Genomic DNA, 23,692 nt, shown 5'->3' on the forward strand with positions numbered 1-23,692 from the left:
AATGTGGGGAGTCCGCAGAAGAGAAAAGGAGGGACCTTGGGACGGGGAGCTTCAGAGGGAGAGGGGGCAGACAGTCCTAGCTGGGATTATGGCCCAGGAAGCCCAGTGAAGGAGTGCAAGTCCCCTTCGGTGAATATTTGGCAGTTTGACACAGATGCTCCTGCCTCCTCAGAGCCTGAGCCAGGGCCGGGGCTGGTCACCTCTTGGTCTGCCTGTGATCACATGCAGTCTTGACAGCAGCCACCACTCAGACCCTGTTCGACTGTGGTCTTTGGAGGCCTGAGACTAAACTTATAGGCTTGGCCAAGGGCTGCTCTCCCTGGCTTTCCACCCTTGTTGCTGGACCTCACCGGAAACCTTCCCTGCCTCCCTCTGGCTCTTTTTTTCTTCTTTTGGGTTGGTTTTAAATTATCTTGTTTACATTACACCCAAGTTTCCGCTGTACAAAAGACTTGCAGGTGCAAATATGTCCTGCCTTCATTAACTTCCCCTCCCTTTCTAATTTATGTGATTTCAATTTTCCTTCCCTGTACTGTTAATTAGGGGACCCTCTAATCAGTGCCATTATCTCAGTGGTGTTCATGTTTACGAAAGCTGCTAAACAAATGCTTGCAAAATTGCTAAATGGCTAATTAATGTCTGTTAATTAAGAAAATTGCTCATGGTAACAAACCGTGCTGGCAGCCGCTAGGAAGGCGCACACTTGTTGAAATTAGTAACATGGCAGGTAGGGGAACATCTGCTCTGATGCTCATGTCTGATGGGAGCGCTGCGCGTTGGGGGAACGGGCCCAGTTCTCTGCTCTCCTGTGACTTCCTCCCCGGATCTCCAGGCACCCTTTTCCCCAGCACCCACAGACCCTCATCCACTTCCCTTCCATGGGCTCGGGGTCCAGCGGTGCCTCCATTCACTTCAGGCAACAGCCCACGCTCGCCTCTTTGGTTCTGCCCCTTGTTTCTCTTGGGCAAGGGAGGGCAGTTGGACAAGAAGCCCTTCTTACTCTTAACGTCGCTGCCCAGGGGTCTCTGGTCCGGTGTCTGTCAGCTTGTGTCCCTTGGATATCTGTGAATCGATGCTAGAGCTGAGCTGAGTTCCAGTCCTGTTTGCTGTTTAATCATTTTCCCCCTTTGCCTCTCTGGATGCATTTCCCTCTCAATCGAGAGGGTGACCCCCCGACTCAGTGCAAAGACCCCGTTTTCACGTTCTCCCAAAGGAGATACGACAGAGCCGCCGCTTCCTGTCATGCTACAGCCCATGGGAGGCTAACCTGATAGTCTCTTACTTCGAGCCAGAGGAGGGAGCGCTACATGATTTTACAGAGCAGCTGGCCTTAATACTCAGGAAGGGGGGCGGCTAGGTGGCACAGTGGATAAAGCACCGGCCTTGGAGTCAGGAGGACCTGGGTTCAAATCCGGGCTCAGACACTTAATAATGACCCAGCTGTGTGGCCTTGGGCAAGCCACTTAACCCCATCTGCCTTGCAAAATCCTAAAAAAAAAAGAAAAGTCAAGAAGGGTGCTGAGTTTGAATCCTCTACCAGACGCTTGCCTGCTGTGCGACCCTGGGCAAGTCACTCTCTGCCTCAGTTTCCTCCCCTGTAAAATGCAATGAGAATGAAAATACCTGCCTCCCAGGGTTGTTGTGAGGATAAAATAATGGGTGTAAAACACTTCACGAACCTTCAGCCATTGTATGAGGATGAACTGAATCGGTTGGAGACAAACAACACATCTCCCAGACGCCCTCCACACTTCTCTCTCTCTGCCTCTTGTTCCCTCCCTTCGTGCTAGGGCCTTCCCTCCTTGACTCTCTACTCTTATCGACCCTTCAGTCGATCTGGATCTCGACTGGACAAAGTGGTTTGGTCGTCTTCTTCCTGCACCTCTGGGGGCTCCTGGAGAGTGGGGACCGTTTTTTACCTTCCTGTCTGTTTTTGACATTTACTGAATGATTGCAGATTTAACACTCCCCAATCCCCTGACTTCACTTGGGGAGCCAAGGTCCCTTTTGGGGTCATCAGAAGAGATGGATTTCTCCATGAGGCTTGTGCCAGGCGCACTCGAGCCAGGGCTTGCCCTCTGAGCTGAACGTGCCCACCTCCATTGGTGGCACACCCCAGAAGGTGATGGCAGGACCTCCTTAGGCAGGGGAGGGGTCAGGACAGAAGGAAAGGGGGAGGGAGAAACGCCACAGGGAGATCATGGCACTCCTTGTCCTCTAGGAGTAGTGAGCATTGTGGGAAAAGCAGGACCTTAGTGCCCATGGGCAGTTGAGTGGGGCGAGGGGTGCTGCCCTAGTTCAGCTCAGTGTGTTGGATAGAATGCTTCCAGCCACAAGAGTTAGAGGGACTGTATTGTGGGGAGAGGGGCCTGGGCTTTTGGGGAAGAGTGGCCCAGCCTGAGGACTCGATCTTGAGTTCTAGGGGGGTGGAAATCAGGACCACCCTCCCCCAGCCCCCCAAAAGGTCCAGTTTTGTAAGGAAGGGGCCGCCTGGGTTGGGACCATGTGTCTGTCTGAATCTCAGCCCAAGGTATTGGTCATGGCAAACTCGGACAAGGCTGTTTCCTAGGATGCCCCCCACCCCCACCCTGCCCCCAAGATGGTTTGAACAGTGCGTTTGGTCTGTTTTCTTTCGATTGCTTGATTTTTATTTGTTTGTGTTTTGAATCTTTTATTAATGTATCTGTGGATCTTGATTTGATTTCTTTTTTCCCTTTTATGGCCAGTGAGCTGGTGATTTTAAGGACAATACGAGCCCCCATCACTCTGCCTCTTCCCCTGCCAGACAGAGCCAACATGTCCCCCCCTCCCCCTTGGTTGTCTTTTTTTTCTTTGTTTTTTGTTTGTTTTGTTTTCATTCAGCTTTTTCTGCGCTTCTCCATGTGCTGCAATCTATAACCTCCTTCTACTGTCTGACCCCACAGGGTCCTCCGGGTTCCCAGCCCTCGCCCCACGCACAGCCTGCACCACACAATGCTAACAGCATGATGGGACCCCACAGTCAGGTAAAGGACACTGTAGCTCTGCCCGGGGCGCCTGGGCACGGCAGGAACAAACGGACGGAAAGCGTCGGCTTCTCCCCGTCCCACTGAGCTTTGCTCCTTTGACAATAATTAGTTTTCACCGAGAAGACTTTGCAGGAGTTAGCATCTTCCCTCCTCGGCCTCCCCGAGCTCTGAACCAGGCCCTCACAGAAGGGGCTCCTTCCCCTACCCCCTTTTTGGGGCTTGGACCCCCCTTCAGCCGCCTCCGCTGGCCTCTCCCCTGCGCTCCCCGCCCCTGCTCAGAAAGCTTCCCTGTGGGCTCCTCTCGCGGTAGGCTATCCCGTTGTGCCCCCTGCCCCCCACCCTTGTCCCCGATGGTTCTCATGTGTCCGTATGTATGTGCGCGTGTGCGTGCGTGTTTGGCTTCATTTGCGGGTTTTCGACTTTAATTTCAATTTGGTTTTTTGATTTTTTCAAGACCTTTTTTTAGTTTTGCTTTTTTTTTCTTTTTGCCCTCCCCAAGAGTAGTAGAGGGGTCTCCCCACCTGAACCTCTGCCCACCCCCACCCCCGCCCAGCTCCCCCCAGTGTCCTTGATGAACTGAACTGTCTATCCTTGAGGCCAGTCTCCAGGCCCCAGAGGATGAAGCCCCAGGAACCCAAAGAGTCACCCTCTCTTTGGCTGACATGCCCGTGGTCCCCCCACCCCCCAACTCCCTCCACGCTTTCTGGGAAAATGAAAAAGGCAGCCACAGACAAGGCCAATGAGAGAGAAAGCCAGGAGGGAGAGGGTCCTGAGACCCCCGGAGCCCAGGCCTACTGGAGTTTTGTGGAATGAGCAGGTTCTGTTGGTCCTCTGAATGCAGGCTGTCATTGAATTCATTTCCTGTAATTGCAGCCCTTTATGTCACCACGATATGCAGGCGGCCCCAGGCCCCCCATCAGAATGGGAAACCAGGTACGTACAGTACCTCTCTTTGCCCCTTTATTTGGCTTGCCGGGGTGGCGGTCACGGTGATGGTGAAGACCTTGGGGTCATCGTGCCTTTGGCATGGAGGGAAGGGGACGGGCAAACTGGAGAGAGAAAGATGGCATCTGCGTTCATCCAGGGAGAGGCGGCTTCGATTGGAGGTTCCCTGGTGGCCATCCGGTCCGTGTCCCTTGGGTTCCAGATGGAGAAACTGAGCTCCAGGAAGGGGAGGACTGGGAGGCACCTCAGTGGTCATCTGATAGCCGTCTCCTTGATTTCACTGAGGAAGAAATGGGGGCCCAGCAAGGAAATTGCCATTTAGTCAGAGTTAGAGCTGAAAAAGAACTGGTGATCGCCCAGGCCACCCCTCTTAACTTTCTCTGTCTTCCCCTTGCCAGTGCTTGGCCCCTCCGGGGGGGGGGGTGCTCATAGAAATGAGACTCTCAGAGAGGGTCAAGACCCCTTTACACTCATAAAAATGACTGATCGCCCCCTCCCCAAAGAGTTTTTAGACTGAAGAATACCAATAGGTGGGTGTACACCTAACTTACCATATTAGAAATAAAATATATTAGTATGATGAGGAAAATAGTTTTGACTTGATCGACTCCCCTCCGGATTATACCGTGAAAACCCCCTTCTTTTACAGATGAGGAAACTGAGGCCTAGAGAGGCCATGTGATGTAGCTGGGCTCACATAGAAAGGTGGGTCCTTTGACCCAAAATCCACTGCTTCAGTCTGTTTTAGAGGGGAGTGGGGAATGTGCCCAGATAACGGCTGAGGATGAGGCCTTGTCCCAGGTCAACCAGTTAATGGGTCAGTTTGATCTCTCTCTCTCTCTCTCTCTCTCTCTCTCTCTCTCTCTCTCAGTGTCTCTCTCTTCCCCCCCCCCCCCATCTTCACACTCCCACCCCCCACTCCGTCGTCCTTGACCAGGGCCCTCTGGAGGTCCTCTATTCCAGCCTCTCTGTTGTATTAGACCACAGAGTTAGAGCTGGAGGGGACCTTAGCAGTCATTCACAGGCTCAGAGATGGTGAAGGAGTGATTTCCTCAAGGCCCCATAGCCCCATCCAGGTCCCAATGGGAAATCCATTTCTCTGAGCCCGCATCCCCCAGAACACCAGGGCAGACCCTTTACCTGCACAGCCTTCGAAGCAGTGTGGACTAGTTGCTTGGAATGTGGAATTCCTGGAAGGGAGACCTAAGTTCAAATCTGGCCTCAAGATTATATGACAGAGGAGACCCCTTTACCTCCATTTACCACTAAACCTCCATTTTCTTATCTGTAAAAGGGGGGGGAAGGAAGGTGTTGGACTAGATTTAACAATACCAAGAGGCGAAGAAACAAAATTTTGTGGAGATAAAAAAGGGAAAAATACACACACACAGAAGGAGGAGGGGGACACCACATCCCAAGTGGCTGTTTTGTTTGGCTCTAACACCTGTTCTGGTCTCCCTGAGCATTTCCCCCCCCCCCCCCCCAAATACATCTACACACTTTGGAGCAGCCTCCAAACACTTGCAGTGCCCACGCACCCCCAGGCCAGAGTCTCTGGGGAATTGCCCTCGTGGGTTGGGTATTTTCTTTTCTTCCTAACACCTTTTTCATTGATTCCATAAACAAAGCTGGTGCCAGCCCCGTGATGGTTGATAACAACTCCTTCTGTGGTCCACCGAGGATCGCAGGATCCTGGATTAGATGAAGAAGCTGAGGCCCCTGGAGTGAGGTGACTTGCCCAAGGTCTCACAGCTGGCAAGCACTGGAGACAGAGGTCAAACCTTACTTCTCCCCAAAGTGCCCTTTTCTATTTCTGCATGGGAAACGTAACAATTAAGACCGATTTAGCAGTTCAATCCAGGCAAGAGCCAGGCCCTGGGGATACCTTCCAAGCTCCATGCTGTCCTTTGCTTCCTCTCTCCCTCTGCACTCTCCGTCTCTCTGTCTCTGTCTCTCTCTCTCTCTCTCTCTCTCTCTCTTTCTCTCTCTCTCTCTCATTCACATTCACAGACACTCTTCACACTCACACACTCTCACACAAACACCCTTCCATCTTCCTGAGAGCTCTCCCAGACACTCCCTTTGGCGGAGCTTGGAGGCCTGGGGTCTTGGGCCGGACCCTGCCCTGGAGCCTCCCTCCCCACAGTAACTGACTTGTTCTTTGGAGCCCCTGGTGTCTTTAGGGCAAGGGGGGGTATGCTTGGCTGACTTGCATGCCAAAGCTGGGCGAGGCCATCTGCAGATTAGGTGGAGCCGTGTCTCTGACCACTCTGCTTTAGATTTAAATATCTTTTAAACCCCCATTGATAAGGCTACAATAGGGGATCGTCATAGCAAAATATTATCCACATTCATATTACATAGCATTAAGGACCTCCAGTAGCTGCAGTATCTAATATACGTATAGTAGGTGCCTAATCAATGCTTAATATAAATAAATCTTTAAAGGCCTCCCAAGGCCTGGACCCCAGAGACACAAAGGCAGGAGGTCCCACCCCCACCCCCCCAGTCTAGCCTGAGAGACAGTGAAGCATTGCTAAGCATAATCCTGAAGAACAGATTTCCAGGAGGAGGGGGGCCAGGGAAGACTGCCCCTGAGCTTGGCCTCTTCCGAAAGCCGCTGGGGATGCTCTACAGGTCCGGGGGCTGAAGGTGGAACAGCACAGCCCAGGGCAGAGCGGCCAGGGAAGGGTCAATGGCGGCCCGGGGTCCACTGGACCTTTGTGGCGGGGAACCCTTTGCTTCTCCCCTCCCACATCCCTGTACCCCCGGGTTTCTATCTCTAGCATGGGTAGTCAGAAACTTAAGTTGGGGTCCATCTGGGAGACACAACCTCTCCCTTGTCCTCGGGGACTCAGTTTCCTTATCTGTAAAATTCCCATTTTATCTCAGGGGATGCCTCACCTGAGACGCTCAGTAGTCACTGGCGATCTTCCTTCATTGCTTTGACGGGGGCTCCCTGGTTTCTTTCCAAAGTCATTGGGGTGCCCCTTGTGTGACCACTTAGACCAGTGGGCTGTTAGCAGGTGTCAGTCTCCAGGGCATTGGGGATACACGCCAGGTTGATGGAGCGATGCCAAAGGAAGAGAAACCTCCCCACAGCGAGTGGTGCCATGGAGTCAGAGGGTATGGGTGTATGGGTTCAAATCCTGCCTGTCTTGGACAAACATCCCTGGGTCTCAGGCACCTAAAATGAAATGGGAGGGTGGCTTAGGAGTGCTAAAGAGAATAGAGCCCCAGTCCTGGAGTCAGGAGGACCTGAGTTCAAATCCGGCTTCAGACACTTCCTAGGGCTGTGACCTTGGGCTAGTCACCACAACCAAGGACCATAAAATCAAAAGGAGAGTCCAGCTAGAGGATCTCTGAGGTCCCTTTCAGCTCTGGGTCCAGGTCCTAGGAATGAGAGCTTTGAGAAGCAAGCCCCCCGTCCCTGGAGGTATCCAAGGAGAGAGCCTGGGCACCCACATGGTGGGAGCCGGGCTGGAGCAGAGGGCTCGAAACTCTGCCGACAGACTCAACGACCAAAGGTTCTGGATCATCCAATAACCCTAGAAATGGAGCCACTAAGGCAAGGGTGGGTCCCAAGTTCTAATCCTGTCTCGGGTTGCAAAGTGAGCAAGAGAAGTCTGCTCAGGCCCTAGCATTTCTTCCCATAGAATAGAATCCATCCTTGCCAGGTGCCTGACCACCAGGAAGTAGAAGGCAAGGGCCGGCATGGCGAGAGTGGCCGTTAGCCAGGAGCAGGGAGGGCCAAGGGCTTCCTGCCCCACAGAACACCTGGTGGAAAGCCCAGAAGAGGCCCCAGGTTTCAGGAATAGTGGGGGTCTGTTCCGGGGTGGGAGGCAGAGGAGGCCTGGATGCCACCTCACAGGGGCTGTTCTTGGCAGGATGGTCACCCACTTTAGCTCAGGAGACACTTGCTCTGCCACCCTCCAGGAGAGTAAGCCAGATCTAGCCTGGCACCCAAGGATGGTGAGCTCATCTTTGTCCACGCAAAGGTGCCCATGCTTTAAAGGACAGGTTGACCCCTTAATGGTGATCTGGTGATCCAAGCTGGCTGACCCCCTTGGGAGAGCCATGCTCCCAGCTGCCTGGGCCTCAGTTTCCTCTTCTGTCAAATGAGACTTTGGACTAGTGTAAGTGAGGGTCCTCAGCCCTGAATCAATATGTCTGTAGACAGGAAGGGTCAAAACAAGCCCTCTGGCAGCCAGGACTGCCCAGGGGCAACACGGAATGTCGGAGCCCTTAGTGCAGTCACTGGGGTCCCCCCACCCTGGGCTCGTTTCCTCCTCCTGTTTGCATCTCCTGTCTCTTTCAGCCCCCCGGAGGCGTTCCCGGCACACAACCGTTACTGCCCAACTCAATGGACCCCACCCGACAACAAGGTGCGCCAGGCAGAGGGGTGTCCGGCAGGGCTGCAGGAGGGGGTTTGGGGGGGGGCCCACAGCTGTAGCCTGCACCTGTTGGACTTGTTTCCCTGCCCCTTAAAAGCCCATGTTCTCTTTTTCCCTACAGGACACCCCAACATGGGAGGCTCAATGCAGAGAATGAACCCCCCACGAGGAATGGGACCCATGGGTCCTGGCCCCCAGGTAACCTCCTGCCTACTCCCCCATCACCGTCTCATTCTGATGTAGATTCGAAATGGAAGCCAAGAGAGGCAGGAGCTGCTGAGGCCAGGAGGCACCTCTGGGGCATCTCTGCTACACCCCAAGTGGGCCAGCGCCTCTGGGGCTGCCGTCCAGGCCAGAGAGTAGAAGGGATTGGGGGAGACTGAAATCAGGCAGGGTAGAGTGTAGGACCCAGGCCACCATCCCTGGTGATGGGCTTGAGCCCTCCGCCACATCAGTGTCTGTGGGGTGGGGGCAGGACGGGGTCCTTCTCACCCCCATCTCCCAAGAGAACACACCCCTCCACCATCTGCCCTTCCTCACGATCCCGTGAAAGGCAGCGTGTGAGGTCCGCTCGCATTGGGGTGGGGGTGAATTATCACCCCTTTCTTTCCTGCCAGAACCTGTTGGCATCTCCCAGGCTCCCTCAGCCTGGGAGCTAGGTGCCCTCGCCCTGATTTAAGACCTGAGGAGGCGTCCCACAAGATTGGGCGGCTCCCCCTGGGGGCCCCGGGATTTTCCAGGGCAAATCTTCTACATGCTGGGCCTTGTCCCTGCCTTGCGGGGGAGCTGGGACGCAGTCTCAGCGGGCCCCCTCGTAGATGGGCTGGTCTGTTGGAGGCAGGCAAAGGTCACTACTCCATCCCAGCCTAGGGACTCAAGCATGGTGGTGGTGGTGGTACGGTGGTGAGGCCCAGTGAAGGGGCTCTCTCTTTTTTTGCCCAGGAAAACCCTTTTTTAGTTTTTTTTAATAGTTGCATGGTTTGTACATTCCAGACCCCCCCCCATTTTGCAGAAGGGGAAACTGAGGCACAAATTGGGGAAACCATCCTGCCTTGGACGTAGCTCTTGAAAAGCTGAATAAGAGCAGAGGGGTCATCAAATGGTTTTGTGTCTGATGCTCCATGGCCCCATTGGGGGTAGGGGGGTCTGACTTCTCCAGATAAGGAAGCTGAGGCTCCCCCAGGGTCCCACAGTTATGGAGTGGCTGAGGCTTCCAGGCTCTACCCAACACAAATCCCTGGGGCCATCGTGAATTAGAGCTGATGGTCCTGGGTTCAAGTCCTATCTGTCACCTCAAGAAAATCACGTAATTTCTCTAGACAGGCCTTGATTTCCTTAGCTATAAAGTAGGGATTTTTGGCAAAGAACCCATATCATAGAATCTTACAGACTTGTCTAGAATGGTTCCATTTTACCAACAGAGAAACTGAGGCACAAGATTGTGGCTTTCCCCAAGGGCCATATGGATTAGAAAGAGAAAGACCCTGTCTACCCCGGGCTTGGGGAGAAGCCCAGCGGCCAGGTGTTTGCCTCTTCTTGGAGCCTCAGCTCTTAGTGGGCATCATTCCTATGATGATGCTTCATGAGTGCTCATGGCCATCCCCTCCCATCTGGGTCTGTGGGGGATGGGGGAGGGGTTTCCTTGGGGCTGTGGAGAGGCTTCCCTGCCCCCCTCTGCTCTCTGTGTCCTCCTTGATACAGGATCACTGAGGGCACCAGGGTCTGCTGGAGGATTTGGACTCACGATCTCAAGGGTTGGTTCCCTTGAAAGACTCAGTGAAGGCCAGAGATGTCCAAGAGGACTGGAAAGGGGCTGGCCCCAGGGTGCCTTCTCCTCTCCCAGAATCCACCTCTTCAGAACAGGAGGAATTTTTGGGGTGGAAGAAAGGGGACCCCTGCTTATGTAGCCAGAAAGTCAGAACAGACCCCGAGACCAAGTAGGCTGTCTGTCTCTGTTCATTGTGGTTCACTCAGGATCTGGATTCAGATCCCACTTCCGCAGTGGCCAAGTCAGTTTCCCTCCTACGCTTCATTTTCTCCCATTCTACAATATTTTTATCCATCCATTAAAGGGGCTGCTTCAGTCCCCCCGCCCACTCCAGATCTGAGGTCTGTCATCAGTCCCAAAGCCCGGAGTCTCGGGGCCCCGGCTCGTTGGCTCCCTGTCTTCTCACTCCCCATGTTTCTGGGCTTACCGCTTGAAGTTCTGGGCTGAGTTTTGTCCTTTGCCTTTAAGAGAAAGTGGGGGAGGGTGTGGTTCTCTGGAGGGTCCCATTACCAGCCCCACTCAGCCAGGGAAGGATGATGGAGGCCCCACCAAGAGCCGGCTGAGCCCTGAAGGATGATGGAGACCCCACCAAGGCCCGGCTGAGCCCTGACTCTCCAGTCCTTGCACACCCCACCCACCCATCCCCAGCTGGGAGAGGGTGTGGCCTCTAGCCAGAGGACCCACCTGACCACAGGGCTCCATCTCGGGGAACCCTCCCCACCCAGCCCTTAGGAGAGAGCCCCCTCTGTCTTCCCCACTTCAGCAGATGGCCCGGCCCGACCTGCAGACACCTCAGATGCCAGCCTTGGAGGCGGGCTCCCTTTGCCCCAGGGAGGTCCCAGTCGGCCTCGGGGAACCTTCCAAAGATGAAGTTTCCTTTGGCCCCAGTGGAACCATAAACCCTCCCCCACCCCCTAGAGGGCGACCCCCAGTCTGGGGGAGGCAAGAAAATAGGACCCCAAGCATCTGAGGAGAGCAGGACAGATGATCCCACGCTGGGAGGGACTGCTCCTCTCATTGTGCTGAGAAGGAAACTGAGACTCAGTTACAGGGACTCACCCAAGAGAACTGAGGTCAGAGTAGAGAGCACAGCAGCGAGATTCGCACTCAGATCTTCATGGCTCTTCATGGCAACACAGGTTTAAAAAATGAGTCTTTAGCTTCATAGTAATCCTCCGGCAGCCTGGGGCTTCTGCCATTTGTCAGGGACCTGAATGGATTGGGGGTGGCAGTGTCACAGACAAGTCTGGACTTCTAGGTTGTTCCACATGGGAGCCTTGGGCTACTCCTATCTGGGCCTCAGTTTACTTGACCCCTGTGGTCTCATTCCTCTCCTCTTGGGGCTGTCAGCCCTGGCTTTCTGTGACTGTTGGAGCCAACAGTGGGATGGACTGGGGTACAAGGGTCCCTGTGGCTGCTCCTCCTCTTCCAGGCAGGGGGCCACCCGCTTCCCCGTGCCTGGCCGTCATCTCCACGTACGCCCCCTCCAGGGCAGCATCAGTGAGCTGCATGGCTCCCATTTCCAGCCCTCCCACTCTGCTGCTCCATCTCTCTGGCCCAGCCCCCCAGGCTCCTTTGCAGGCACACGCCTCTGAGCCCCCATGCTCTTACCTGAAAAGTGAGGGTGGTCACTACCTAACAGGATGGTCCCAAGGGCAGCAGCCGGGAGCGCCCCCAGCCCCTCGAGGGGCTTCTCCTTCAGGGGCCACTCACTTTCTGGTCAAAGCCCTTCAGTCCTCTACCCAGCCAGGCCCCCTCCTTAGATCACAAAACAGAATTCTGTTTTGATATTCATTTGACCATGATTTATTGTAGTCATTGATTAGTGTTCATTCCCCCTTTAAGGAGCCAACATTGATTAGGCACCACTGTGTGCAGTCTCTGGCTTAGGTCCTGGGTTACAGAGACAAATCTGGGGTCATTCCTCCCTCTTTGGATAAATAAATGAATCACTAACAAGCTCAGGATGCTTCCTCGGCGCAGGGCTGGCCCACACGCAACAGAACTAAGGCTGGAACCCAAGTTTGAGGCCCAGCATCCACCCCCAGAATGGACAGCGCTTGTGCTGGGTGGGGGGGGGCTGTGGCAGATGGGGGTCCACAGGAGCAGTGCCCTGGCCCCAGCCTTCCAGAAGAGATAGGGGCTGCTCTGAGGCAGAGGGCCTGAGTTCAGATGTCACCCCCTTCTTGATTGCCTTGTAGTCTTGGGTCAGATGCTTCCTTCTCACTGGGGCTCAGTTTCCTCTAATGTCAAATGTCTCTTTGTGCAAGAACGGGGACCTCTTCGCCTTGTTTGTGTCGTGGACCCTCTCATAGCCTGCTGAACTCTGGCCCCCTCCTCACAGTGTGTGTTGGGGGGGGGGGGGTTCAATGCTTGGATTCCTTTCAAACCAATTAGAGTGAAATGCTTATTAAAAATTTGTTTCAATGGACCAGGTTAGGACCCCCAGCCTGGAGGATCTTCAAAGAGCCCCCTCCCCCAGGGCTGGGCCTACTACTTTAACCCACTGGCCTAGGGGCTTCTGGCCCAGAGTCAGGTGGGGGCAGCAGAGATGTTTAGTTGGGTGTGTTGTGATTGGGTGGACCATAAAGGGAATTTGTGTCCATCTTGGCCTGGGGCTGGACTGCAGGGACAATCTGATCCACATTGTTGGGGCACCACCAGCATTGCTTCTTTGAAGTGAGAGTCTCTTGGATCCTTATTTCAGAATCACTGGGAGGCATCAGTAATAGAAGGGGACAAGCCATCAAATACAAATCATTTAGTTTGCAGAGGTGGGAGCCCATGGGTACCCTGTCAGACTGACTATGGGATGGATGCCTTGTCTCTGTTTTTTGTATTGGGGGAGGTGCTTACAGGTATGAGGGAGGGAAAGGATAGCTATGAATGAATGAAGAGAGAAAGCATTCTTGATCACCACGTGCAGAGCCCTTTTCTGAGGATGGGAAACTGTACCCTCCTGGATCTGGGGCGCTTCATTCTAGCCACAGCAAGTCCACCCATCCTTCCTCCCATCACATTGTGTTGGGCTTCTACCAGAATTATCCACTAGGATTCCATGTAGTCTTCCCTTTATTCCTCCCAAAGGGCTCTCAAATTTCCTTCTACCCCCCATCTCCTCCCCTGACCCTGGTTCTCTTTGCAGAATTACGGCAGCGGCATGAGACCTCCACCCAACTCTTTAGGCCCAGCCATGCCTGGAATAAACATGTGAGGCCAGACCCCGGGGTTGGTGGGGAAGGGGGAGCACCGTGGGTGTGGGGGACCTTCCCCCACTTCTGCCTGCAGCCTGAGGGGCATCTAGCCCCATGAACCCTAGCCCCTTTCCTCTGTGCTGGGAGCTGTCCAGGGTCCCTGCTGCCCACTTTCCCATTATTCCTCTCTTCTGAATTTCAGGGGCCCAGGAGCTGGCAGACCTTGGCCCAACCCTAACAGCGCCAACTCAGTAAGTCCTAGCCTGACAGGGTCGGGACAGGGTGGTGGGAGGTTGGAGTCACAGCATGAGAGCCGTGCCCTCTGGCAGCAGAGGGTGCACCCTGCATCCCTGGGACCTCCCACCCCAGGGAGGGATTGTTGATACTAGGGCCTTGGAGATGAGAGGTCTGGGCTCTCCTTAAGCTGGATCTGAACCTCTGTGGCCTGGGTGGCGGTTCAGAGTCACCCGGGAGTGGGAGGGTTGGGAGCCCCCCAGGATGGGCGGGATGGGAGCTAGCCTCTACTTACTGTGGGACACCAGGGCCAGGTGGAAAGGAGTGAGACCAGCCCCCCATAGTGTGGCCTTGGCCTCCTTCCCTCCTCTCAAAGGACTAGAGGCTTTGGATTAGACCTGAGGTCCCTCCCAACTCTGCCTGGAGCTCCACCCCCAGGAGGAGGGGGCAGGGAGGCACCCCCACTGGCAGCTGCTTCTGGGAAGGTGTCTGTGGGTAGTACTTGGGGAGAAGTCTGAGGGCCTCCACGTTTTGGGCCAGTGAGGGGGTGAACCCCTTGTCTCTAGGTCCATGATATTACCCTCAAACCAGCCCACCCTGGGGGGAAGTCTTTTCTAACCCTCCCCCTTCACCTGTCCCATTTCAGATTCCGTACTCCTCCTCGTCACCTGGTACCTATGTGGTGAGTGCCTGACTTTGAGGGATGGGCTGGTGCGGCTTGTGGGCAGCTTCCCTGTCCTCCTCCCCCCCTCCTGCCTCAGTTTCCTCCTCCCCCATGGTCTCTAGTAAGACCCCCTGTAAGTCCTGTGCTTGCATCACCCTCTGGAGACCCCCTGTAAGTCCTGTGCTTGCATCACCCTTTGGGGCCGTCTGGGTTGATCACTGACTCCAGCCTGGGTTTGAATCCCCGCATCTGGGCCACTGGTCTGCCTTGGTGGCCTTGGATGACACACTGGGTCTCCATCACCTCTTCTGTCCAATCAGAGACTAGGCTGGAGCTGGTTTCTAATTCCTTCCCAGCTGTATGTGGGTGGGGAGCAACCTACTCACACGTTCCCACCCATGGAGAGGCCGCAAAAAATTTCCCCAGATGAGAGCAGGGGTCAGGCCTCCAGTCAGGGTGGATCATCCCTGCCCACCTGCTCCCCAGGCTCCCCAGCCCCCTCCCATGAGCACCAGACTGGCACTCTGCCTGCACCCCCATAGGAAAGGGGAGCTGGAGGGGAAGGCTTGGCAGAGTCCCAAGGTGAGCCCTTGATGCTGACAGCAGCAGGCTCTCCCATCCCCCTCCAGGTCACTCACTTGTCCTTCTCTCATCTCCAGGGGCCCCCTGGCGGTGGCGGCCCCCCAGGAACGCCCATCATGCCCAGCCCTGCAGGTAATCATGAGCGATGTGTACGGTGGAGGGGGGGGGGCCAGAGCCAGGGCCCAGAGTCAAGTACCACCCCCACCCCTACCCCCCACTTGCCTTTTATCCATTAAAAAGAGGTTGGTTGGGTGATCCCTGCAGGGAGGGACAGAGGAGTCCATGGGAACCCTTCCCTCTGGGCTCCAGCTTTCCTCAATGGAGAAGACAAGCAGGGCCCCACCACCACCACTGCCCCCTATTTCTTGGGCCTTGTGAGAGCCTCCAGCTACCTTGGATGTGTACATGGGGGGATTTCCGTAGAAGTTTGTCAGAGGCTGACCCAACTAAGGCAGCTGTCCACCCCCACAGGGGGTACCCCAAAGAGACGTGATTGGGGGGGGAGGCATTGGCATCTGGGAGCTCAGGAAACCCTTATTTTCTAGAATTCTCACATTTTGAAATTGAGAATTGGGATCTCCCAGCTCCCTACTTAGTCCTCACCTTTGTGGGGCCTCGCCACCCGAGACTTTCCCATTAGGGCCGTATTTTGGCTATCTGTCTCCCGACCCCAGGACACCTGAGCAAGTCACCTGCCTTCTCAGACTGTTTCCCCAGCTGTCTGGTCAGAGTTCCTGATCCTTGCTCTTCCCGCCCATTGAAAGACTTATAAGACTTGGGGTGATCCTTGGCTGGGGAGCCACCAGAGAGAAGGGAGTGAGCTCTCAGCCGAGGCAGGAAGCCGAGGACGCTCCCTGTGGTGTCTGCTCTGCCGGGAAACTTGTTAGTGGGTTTTCAAATAGACATTTTAATGCTAATTGGGAGGGAGAGGAGGAGGGAGCTCCCGGCCCACCCCCCTCCCAGCTGCAAGGGAAGAGCCTCCTGCTTCTCTTTCTCTCTGCCTCTCTGCCTCTCTGTCTCTCTCTCCCTCTCTCCCTCTCTCCCTCTCTCCCTCTCTCCCTCTCCTCTCTCCTCTGTCTCTGTCTCTGTCTCTGTCTCTGTCTCTCTCTCTCTCTCTCTCTCTCTCTCTCTCTCTCTCTCTCTCTCTCTGTATGTCTCTATCTCCGGTCTCTCTTTTCCCCCCACTCCCTCCTGCTGCTTTTTCCTGAGCTTTCTGACCTGCATTCCAGGCTGGGTCACCATACAGATCTCCATATATGGCCCCAGTGCCTCACCCCACCCCCAACTTGGGGGGACAGCACCCTCCATGTTCTCTGACCAGGGGGCCCCGTCTGGTCTGTCTCCGAGTGCATCCAGGGTGAGGGATTTGGGGGGGGCAAGGGGAGCCAGGGCTGGCTTGGATGATTCTCATAGTTGAATTTTCTGTGATTAAAAACTTTGTGAATCTTCATTAAATACAAATTAGCCAGAAAATGGCAGTACTTAAAGGGAATTTTCAGTGATAAAATACAAAAGAATGAGTTCAAGTGGCATGAGTTTGTTTTAATTAAGAAATGAATTAATCACCCCCTCCCCAACTCTTCTCCAGACTCCACAAACTCCAGTGACAATATCTACACAATGATTAATCCCGTGCCGCCCGGAGGCAGCCGGTCCAATGTAAGTCTGCTTCCTCATCATTTCCATATCAGATACCATAACAAATCATAATTAACTTCATCAGCTGAGGGGAAAGCCCGTTTAATTGATTTCAGCCATTTGTTACCAGAGAGGGATGAAAACAAACCATCCAAGATGTGATTAGCTCCTGGGCCCTTGGCGCCCATGTCGCAGGCCAAGGGGCGGCTTGGGGCACTGCCAAGACTGGAGGACCCGGGTGGGGGTGGGGATGGGGCCGGCCAGGCCGCTTGCCCCCTGGCCCCGGAGCAGCTAGAACCTGATGGAGTCGATGTTGATCCAGTGATTGGGAGGGGGTGCACCTGTTGGGCCGTGAGCTCTCCTGCACGATGAACACCTTGGTTTTGTTGGAGGCGGGATTTGAACCCAAAGCTTCTCTGCCTCCAGGTCCACCCTCTGCCCACTTTGCCACCTAGTTGTCAGCCAGGCCATTATTAAGCCGCCCTCAGGTTTCCGAGCCCCTTGGGAAGTGCATCCGAATTCATAGGTGATAGGATGGGGCTGTTGGCCACCGGGGGTTCAGTAGCATTGAGCTCGAGACTTGAATAAGGAATGCCCGAGTTCAAATCCTGCCCAAGATACTTAGTGGTTATGTGATTAGTTGTGAGGGAGATGCCTTTCTCAGCCTCAGTTTCCTCTTCTGAAAACAGTAAAAACAGCAGTACCCCTCTGCGGGCACCTCCCTAGACCCAATCCCTTCCTCTTCATAACACCCCCCCCCATCCTCTCCAGTGGGCTTGAGTAGGAGGTACAGCTAGCCCAGGGTAGAACCCTAGCAGGGCGGCCTGCCTGCTCAGTAAGCCAGTGTGGTTTGACGCTGCACCAACAGCACAGAAGGAGCAGAGCCGCTGCCCTGTCATCCTCTGCCCCAGTCAGACCACATTTGAACAGTGGGTCCATCTCGAGGGGATCTAGACTGTGCTGAGGAGGGGGACCAGGTTCAGGATTGGTTGGAAGAACAGGGAGGTTGGGCGGGAAGAGAAAGGCTTGGGGGGTCGGGATGTGGCCTGTGAACGCTTCCCAGAAGGGCGCCCTGACCTAAGACTGGAGCCCACCTCCAGGGTGGCCATCAGCCAGGGGTCCACCTGTTGTGGCCCGGGCCGGTGCTGAGTTGCCTCCTCCCTGCTCTGTTCTTCTCAGTTCCCCATGGGCCCTGGCTCGGATGGTCCTATGGGAGGCATGAGTGGCATGGAGCCCCATCACATGAATGGATCCTTAGGTAAGTGGAGGCAGCACCCTAAAGGTTGGGGGGAGGCACGAGATGAATGGCAGCCAGAATTTATGGTTGTATTTAAAGGAATGATTATGATTAGAAAAAAGTGATTTTAAGACCAGTGCAGTGCTCGCCTTCACCAGGCTTCTCCCCACCCCCTTCTTCTCTAAGAAAACTAAAAATGATTGTGGTGGCAAAATCAAGCATGCACTTGGCCCTCAGCTTACCTGGACAGATCCGGCTCCTCAGGGGAGCGCTCATGACTCTGAATCTGGGGGGGTGTTAACCTTCGAAGTTCCTCTCCCTCCTGCCATCCCCTGTTCTCAGACCCCTCCAGCTCTGACTCTCAGTGTCCTGAGGCTGGTAAGGAGCCCCCTCCAGGGTTTCCCTCCCCCACCTTGGCAGTAGCTGGGCTCACCTGGACCGACGCCCCAATGATCTGATGAGGTTTTTTAATCCATTTCAGGGTCAGGTGACATAGATGGACTTCCAAAAGTGAGTCTGGGTCCTGGGTCTCCCTGGGTCTCCCTGCCCCTGGGGAGCTCTGTGGCCACAGCCACTGCTCCCTGGGAGCCTCCCCACCTCCCCTCGTCCTCTGGGTCCAGGAGCGGGCTGGGGATCCCCAGTGCTCCTGCATCTGGGGCGACCGCAGTAACTGCTTCCCTTTTCTCTCTTCTCCCAGAATTCCCCAAACAACATAAGTGGCATTAGCAATCCCCCCGGCACCCCCAGAGATGATGGCGAATTAGGAGGAAACTTCCTCCATTCCTTCCAAAATGACAATGTAAGTCCCCCTGCCTCCCCACCCCCCCGGAAGGCCTCAGTGACCCCCCAATCCCCAGCCAGTGTCCACCATCCCATCCTGGAGAACTGACCTACGGCAGGTGGCGGGGTGGTGGGGTCTGGCCCCGAGGGGTCAGCAGCCATGGTCCAAGGCCCGGGATCTGTGTGCAGAGCAAGCCAAGCTCTCAGCCCCTCCTCACTGGTTGAGTTGTGTCTCTCCCTTCTTCACGTGGGGCGGCCAGTCGGGGTTCAGATCCCACCCTGGTCTGCGTGGTCTGTGCAGCCTGCGCTTCAGGTGCCTCTCAGGTCCTCTGCAGATCTCTAGCTGTGAACCTTTGCCGCAGCACCATGAGGCATTGAGAAAGAAACCTGGGTTCTAGTCCTGCCTCAGCCTTCTGAGAGCCTCGCTAGCTCTGAGCCTTGGTTCCCAGTTACAAAATGAGGTGCTATGGCACCGTCCCCACAGTCCCTCTCAAGCCGGTGCCAGTGTTTGTGGATGTACAGACACAGGCATGATGCTACTGCCTGGGCCTGGAGGGCAGGGTGGCACCCCCCACACACACACACACACCTCTAGGGGTCTCTCTCACGGGGTCTGTACAAAGGCCAAAGGCCGCCTGGCTTCTGGGGCCACTGAGGGGAGGCTGGACTTCTCCAGGGGGGTCCTCATGTACATCCTTCACCCTTGGAGCTTGGGTTCAGGGCAGCCCCCTGTTCTTAGGACACTGACAGGAGTGGGGTAGGACAGTCTGCTCTAACGAGGGCTGTCTGTGTTCTTTCCATGCAGTATTCCCCCAGCATGACGATGAGCGTGTGATTCCCCCTCCTCCCCTTCCTCTTCCCTTCTCCTACCTCCCCCTCCCTCCTCCCTCCTTCCTCCTCCTCCTCCTCCTCCTCCTCTTCTCCGGGATGCCGAGCAAGCCGGCCATGGCAAGCGGGAAGATTCCAGAAATTATGCAAGAAGAAGAGAGGTGTTTCTGGCCAGGAGACGGTGGGGGGGACTCCCCCTCCCCTGTCAACCTTCCCCCTCCCCCTTCTGCCTCCTCGGAGCCTCCCCTTCCCCCGCCCCAGTTTTAGTTTCATGCAATAAAAAGGCCGAACTTTTTATTCCATAAAACATGAAGGACAAAACTTAAAAGAAAATGAAAATATATTTCAAGATGTGGAGCAGGCCCCTTCCTCACCCGCCCCCTCCCCTCCCCCTCCGCGGAGGGCCTTCTATGTACGGGACACTTTTCATTTTTCTTTTGTTTCTGTTTTATTGGGGTTTTTTGTTTGTTTGTTTGTTTTGTTGTTTTTTTGGGGAAATAAAAACGGAAGCTTCTAGCAACCCCTCTCCCCCATCCCCCATCAACCTCTTTGCTTTCTTCTTTTAAAAAAAAAAGGCAGAAAAAAGACAAAAAAAAGGAAAAAACCCAACCCTGTTGTATGTTTGTGCTGTGACCCTCTGGCGGGAAAGCTAGTCTAGATATGAAACCTCCTGGTGTCTGTTGTAGCCATTTAATGACCTAATAATAAACTGGACAGTTTACAATCTTGGTTTCCTTCCAACAGGCCTCTTCTTCCAGAGCGGGAGGGCCAGGGTCCGGGGTCTGGGCAGAGCCAGCGTCCTCACATGCTCACATGCATGCTCACATACACACATACACACATGCTCATACTCACATCACACACACACACACAGACACACACACACACACACCCTCTTCTCCCCATCCTCCCATCCATTCATACAAGATATGAAGGCCATCAGCAGGGCCCTGGGGGACCCATCTCATTGTGCTTATGGCCTGCAGTTCTGTTGCCTCTCTGGGGAAGGGTCTGCTCCCACTTCCCATCTCAGTCTTTTCTTCAGGCCAGGGGTTGTTCCAACTGGTCAGAAATCTGGAAGAATGACACCCGAGCTCCCCAAGGATTTCAGATTGTGGGGCTCCACAAAGATAAAGTCCCAGACCCCCCCCCCAAGGTCTGGCCTCAGGTGTACCATTCTGATCCAGAGCAGAGCATGAGTGTGTACCCCCATTATCAATATTTGACAAGACTTTCCCTTTAGTCTCCTAATCCTGCAGTGAAATAGTGGTAGAAAAGTGTGTTGGAAGCCGTCAAAGGGCCCACGCTTGCAGCTTGCTATGCAAGGGCCTCCCTGGGCCACTGCCAACTCTTCGGGCAGCAAAGATCTTTGGATCATTTTTATTCTAAACCTCTGACCCTTTCATCAGAGCCCAGGGCATCATGGGACTGGACGTGGAGGGGACAAGGAGGGCCCATTATAAATGATTGGTGACAGCTTCCATTGGAAGGAACCCCAGAACAGTGTCCCAGGATCCTCCCTTTGAAGGGTCTCCTCGGAGTTGAGAGAGAACTTGTTTCTTGACCTTCCCAACACAACTGGTTGTTGTCTCTAGGAAGTGATAGGTCCAGAAGCCCTTTGAGAATGATGGGGATGCATGGCCATTGTTAGTGGGGGGTTGGGGGGAGGGTAAGGGCCCCCTCAGCTTGTAGTCCAGATGATAATTGTTCCTAGTCTGCTCATAATGGGATGGGAGGGGCAGTTTAGTTTGGGGGTGTTTTCTCCTTTTATAGGGCCTTTTCTTCCATGTGGGTCAAGGTGAGGGGCCAGGTTGATTAAGGGTGTGGAGGGGCTGCAGCTGGATTCGATATTGGATTTTAACACTTTGGTGCATGATTGCCCTGGGTCCCAGTTGTCCCCTCTTCATTCATACCTTGGGTGCCAGCCCCGCCCATTTCCTTATTGACCTGTATCCCCAGCCCCCCTCATCAGTAAGATGAGCTTTCAGCTCCAGCCCCAACATCCTGATCTTGTCCAAGAGATTCCCCCCAATACTGGCTCCTTGCTGCTGCCCTGAGTCTGCCCTGTCTGAGGGGGTTCTGTGAACAGGGAGGACCTTGGCCAAGTCATTCCTATGACCAGACCTCGGTTACCTTCAGCTGGTCAGCCCTTATGAAGGTCTGGTGACCAGATGAAAATGAAAATTTTGGAGAGAACAGTGGGGCTCAATGCTCCTTCCACTGGGATTCTTGGTGCCCTAGGGAAGAGTGTCCAGATGTCATCCAGAGGGCAGGGGGCTGCCCAGAGCCCTGAGGTAAAAGACCTCCCTGGGTCATACCAACAGTACACTTCAGAAGCAGAATTGGAACCCACGTTGTGTGGCTGTTGAGTCCGACTCTGTATCAAAGGTTGGAGCCAGCGGCCTAAAGAATTCATGCAACACCACAAGATGAGAAATGAGTAAATCGTCCAGGTAGTCAACCTCTAGGCCCAGTCAACAGTGTTTGTTAGGCACCTGCTGAATTCCAAGTACTGAGGATATCAAGGCTTTTGCAGGCCCTCAAGGAGCTTCTAATTTAAAGGAAGGAGACACCGACAAATCAATTCTCATTTTATCCCCAACAACCCTGGGTAGTGGGTACTAATGTCACCATTTTGTAGATGAGGAGACTGAGGCCAACCAGTGACAGAACAGGATCATGGCCAGCAAATGTCTGAAGTTGGATTTGCACTCGGGTCTTCAAGATGCATGCAATGAAAATTAATGGCAGAATGTGGATGGTGCTCACAGACCAGAGAAGATGGGGGAAATCTTAACACGGATTTATTTGAATTCTGCTCCACAGGAAAAAAAAACCAGTCATTTGTCTCATCTGCCCAACAAATGTGCTAATGAGAAAGATGAGTTTCACAAGTGTGTGGCAATCAGTCAGCCCACTTTGGGGCTCTAGGATAGAAAGAGTCATGGCACTGTGGGAATCTGACTGGTGAGGACGTTCTGCCGTTCCCGTGTCCCTTCTCCCTTCGTGTTAAGTCTGGGCTTTGGCTTTGTCTCCCTCCAAGGATTGGTGCCTGACTGAAACTCTACAAAACATGCCGAGCAGTGGATGGGGTGACCTTGTGGGTGCCTCAAATCTGGGTGAAGATCCAGTGGGAGCTGATGGAGATGGGGGGCTAGAAGTTGTCTCCCCCGGGGCTGCCTGGTCTTATCAAAAGCCCTGGGGGGGGCAGCTGCAGGGCTAGGATACATCCATGCCTGGAGCAATGGACAAAGCCTTCTTAAGTGTCCCCTAATCCTGTCCACAAGCATCCACAACATCCCACCTCAACTGAGCCTCTCAAAGAATGAATACCGCCCCACCCCAGGTGTTCTCCACAACTCCAGATGTGGTCTAACCTCAGCAGAGGACAGGACCATCATTTTGTCCCTGGAAGATTTCACCTCTGGCCATCTCCCCTGCCCCATCTCCCTCTCCATGTCTTCCTCTCCCTCGGATGTCTGTCATCTCTCTCTTGTTCTCTCCCTCTCCCCCTCCCTCCCTTTCTCTCACTGGTATAGGAAGTTTTAGCAGAATTTTCATCACCCTGCCTGAGGCTTTTCTGACCATTCTCAGTTGTGCTCACCATGTAAGGGGAGGGCAGTGTCATTTTGTGTTATATTTTGTTCTCTCCAAGTGCCTCCCAGGCTAGTTTGAGTGAGGCTTGGCCCAGAATATGCTCCTTCCTGATCTGATGGTCTGAGTTCTGAGACCCCTTCCAGATCTAACTTTTTAAGAGTCCTATGATTATATTGATTCCCATTAAACATAGGGATTGGTTATTGGTTCTAGGTTATCAGGTTTGCCCTGATATTCCATCTTCCTGCTCTCCTTTTGAGTCCCAGCAGCTACCCCCACCCCAGCAGCTGCCTGGAACACAGAAAAGGTGCAGGACAGACCAGAGAAAGGGGGTGATCCCTTTGGAGGAAGCCAGTCAGGAAATGCTTCCTGGAAGAGATGGGACTTGACCAGAGGGAGAGAATCAAGAAAGGCTTCTAGGCAGGGGCCCAGCATGAGCAAAGGCGAGGGGCAGGAGTGAGACTGGTCTGTGCTCCCCTGCCACAGCAGAGGATGGGGCTGGTTGGGGCCCGACAGTGATGGGTTCGAGCTTGTTGAATGTCAATGGGAGCTTTTAGACTTATTGGGGCTTATTGATTGTTCTTTTGATTTCCAAACTTAAGAAAGTGATGAAGAAAATGATGATGGAGATAAAACTTCAAAGTGTGTCTCCCCCCCACTTTCCCTTCCTGCTTCCATCACCTCTTCCTCCTCCTCCTCCTCCTCCTCTTCCCACCTCCCCTCCTTCCTCCTCATACTCCTCCCCTCCCCTCCTCTCCCCCTCCCCCACCATCATACCCCTGCCAGGAAGATGTTGCCCCTTCAGTGCTGGGCCTGGGACAGG

At 54.3% G+C, this 23,692-nt stretch overlaps 1 protein-coding gene across 2 annotated transcripts in view; it reads left to right on the top strand.

The window, feature by feature from the left end:
• The window catches only part of SSBP3 (single stranded DNA binding protein 3), a 138,198-nt gene extending 118,202 nt beyond the window's left edge, over positions 1 to 19,996 (top strand). The window contains exons 6-18 of one of the 2 annotated variants that reach the window (XM_074221363.1): positions 2,925 to 3,005; positions 3,882 to 3,941; positions 8,272 to 8,338; positions 8,469 to 8,545; positions 13,261 to 13,325; positions 13,512 to 13,560; positions 14,190 to 14,225; positions 14,867 to 14,921; positions 16,378 to 16,448; positions 17,607 to 17,685; positions 18,146 to 18,174; positions 18,362 to 18,463; positions 19,250 to 19,996. In XM_074221363.1, the coding sequence (XP_074077464.1) occupies positions 2,925 to 3,005; positions 3,882 to 3,941; positions 8,272 to 8,338; positions 8,469 to 8,545; positions 13,261 to 13,325; positions 13,512 to 13,560; positions 14,190 to 14,225; positions 14,867 to 14,921; positions 16,378 to 16,448; positions 17,607 to 17,685; positions 18,146 to 18,174; positions 18,362 to 18,463; positions 19,250 to 19,279 (801 nt within the window). In that variant the 3' untranslated portion in view covers positions 19,280 to 19,996. The remainder of the gene's footprint in view (positions 1 to 2,924; positions 3,006 to 3,881; positions 3,942 to 8,271; positions 8,339 to 8,468; positions 8,546 to 13,260; positions 13,326 to 13,511; positions 13,561 to 14,189; positions 14,226 to 14,866; positions 14,922 to 16,377; positions 16,449 to 17,606; positions 17,686 to 18,145; positions 18,175 to 18,361; positions 18,464 to 19,249) is intronic. The other variant, XM_074221364.1, reaches the window with a different exon arrangement.
• The last annotated feature ends 3,696 nt before the right edge of the window (positions 19,997 to 23,692 follow it).

The sequence above is a fragment of the Macrotis lagotis genome, chromosome 2 (genome assembly GCF_037893015.1).
Source record: "Macrotis lagotis isolate mMagLag1 chromosome 2, bilby.v1.9.chrom.fasta, whole genome shotgun sequence".
NCBI classification, from domain to species: Eukaryota; Metazoa; Chordata; class Mammalia; order Peramelemorphia; family Peramelidae; genus Macrotis; species Macrotis lagotis.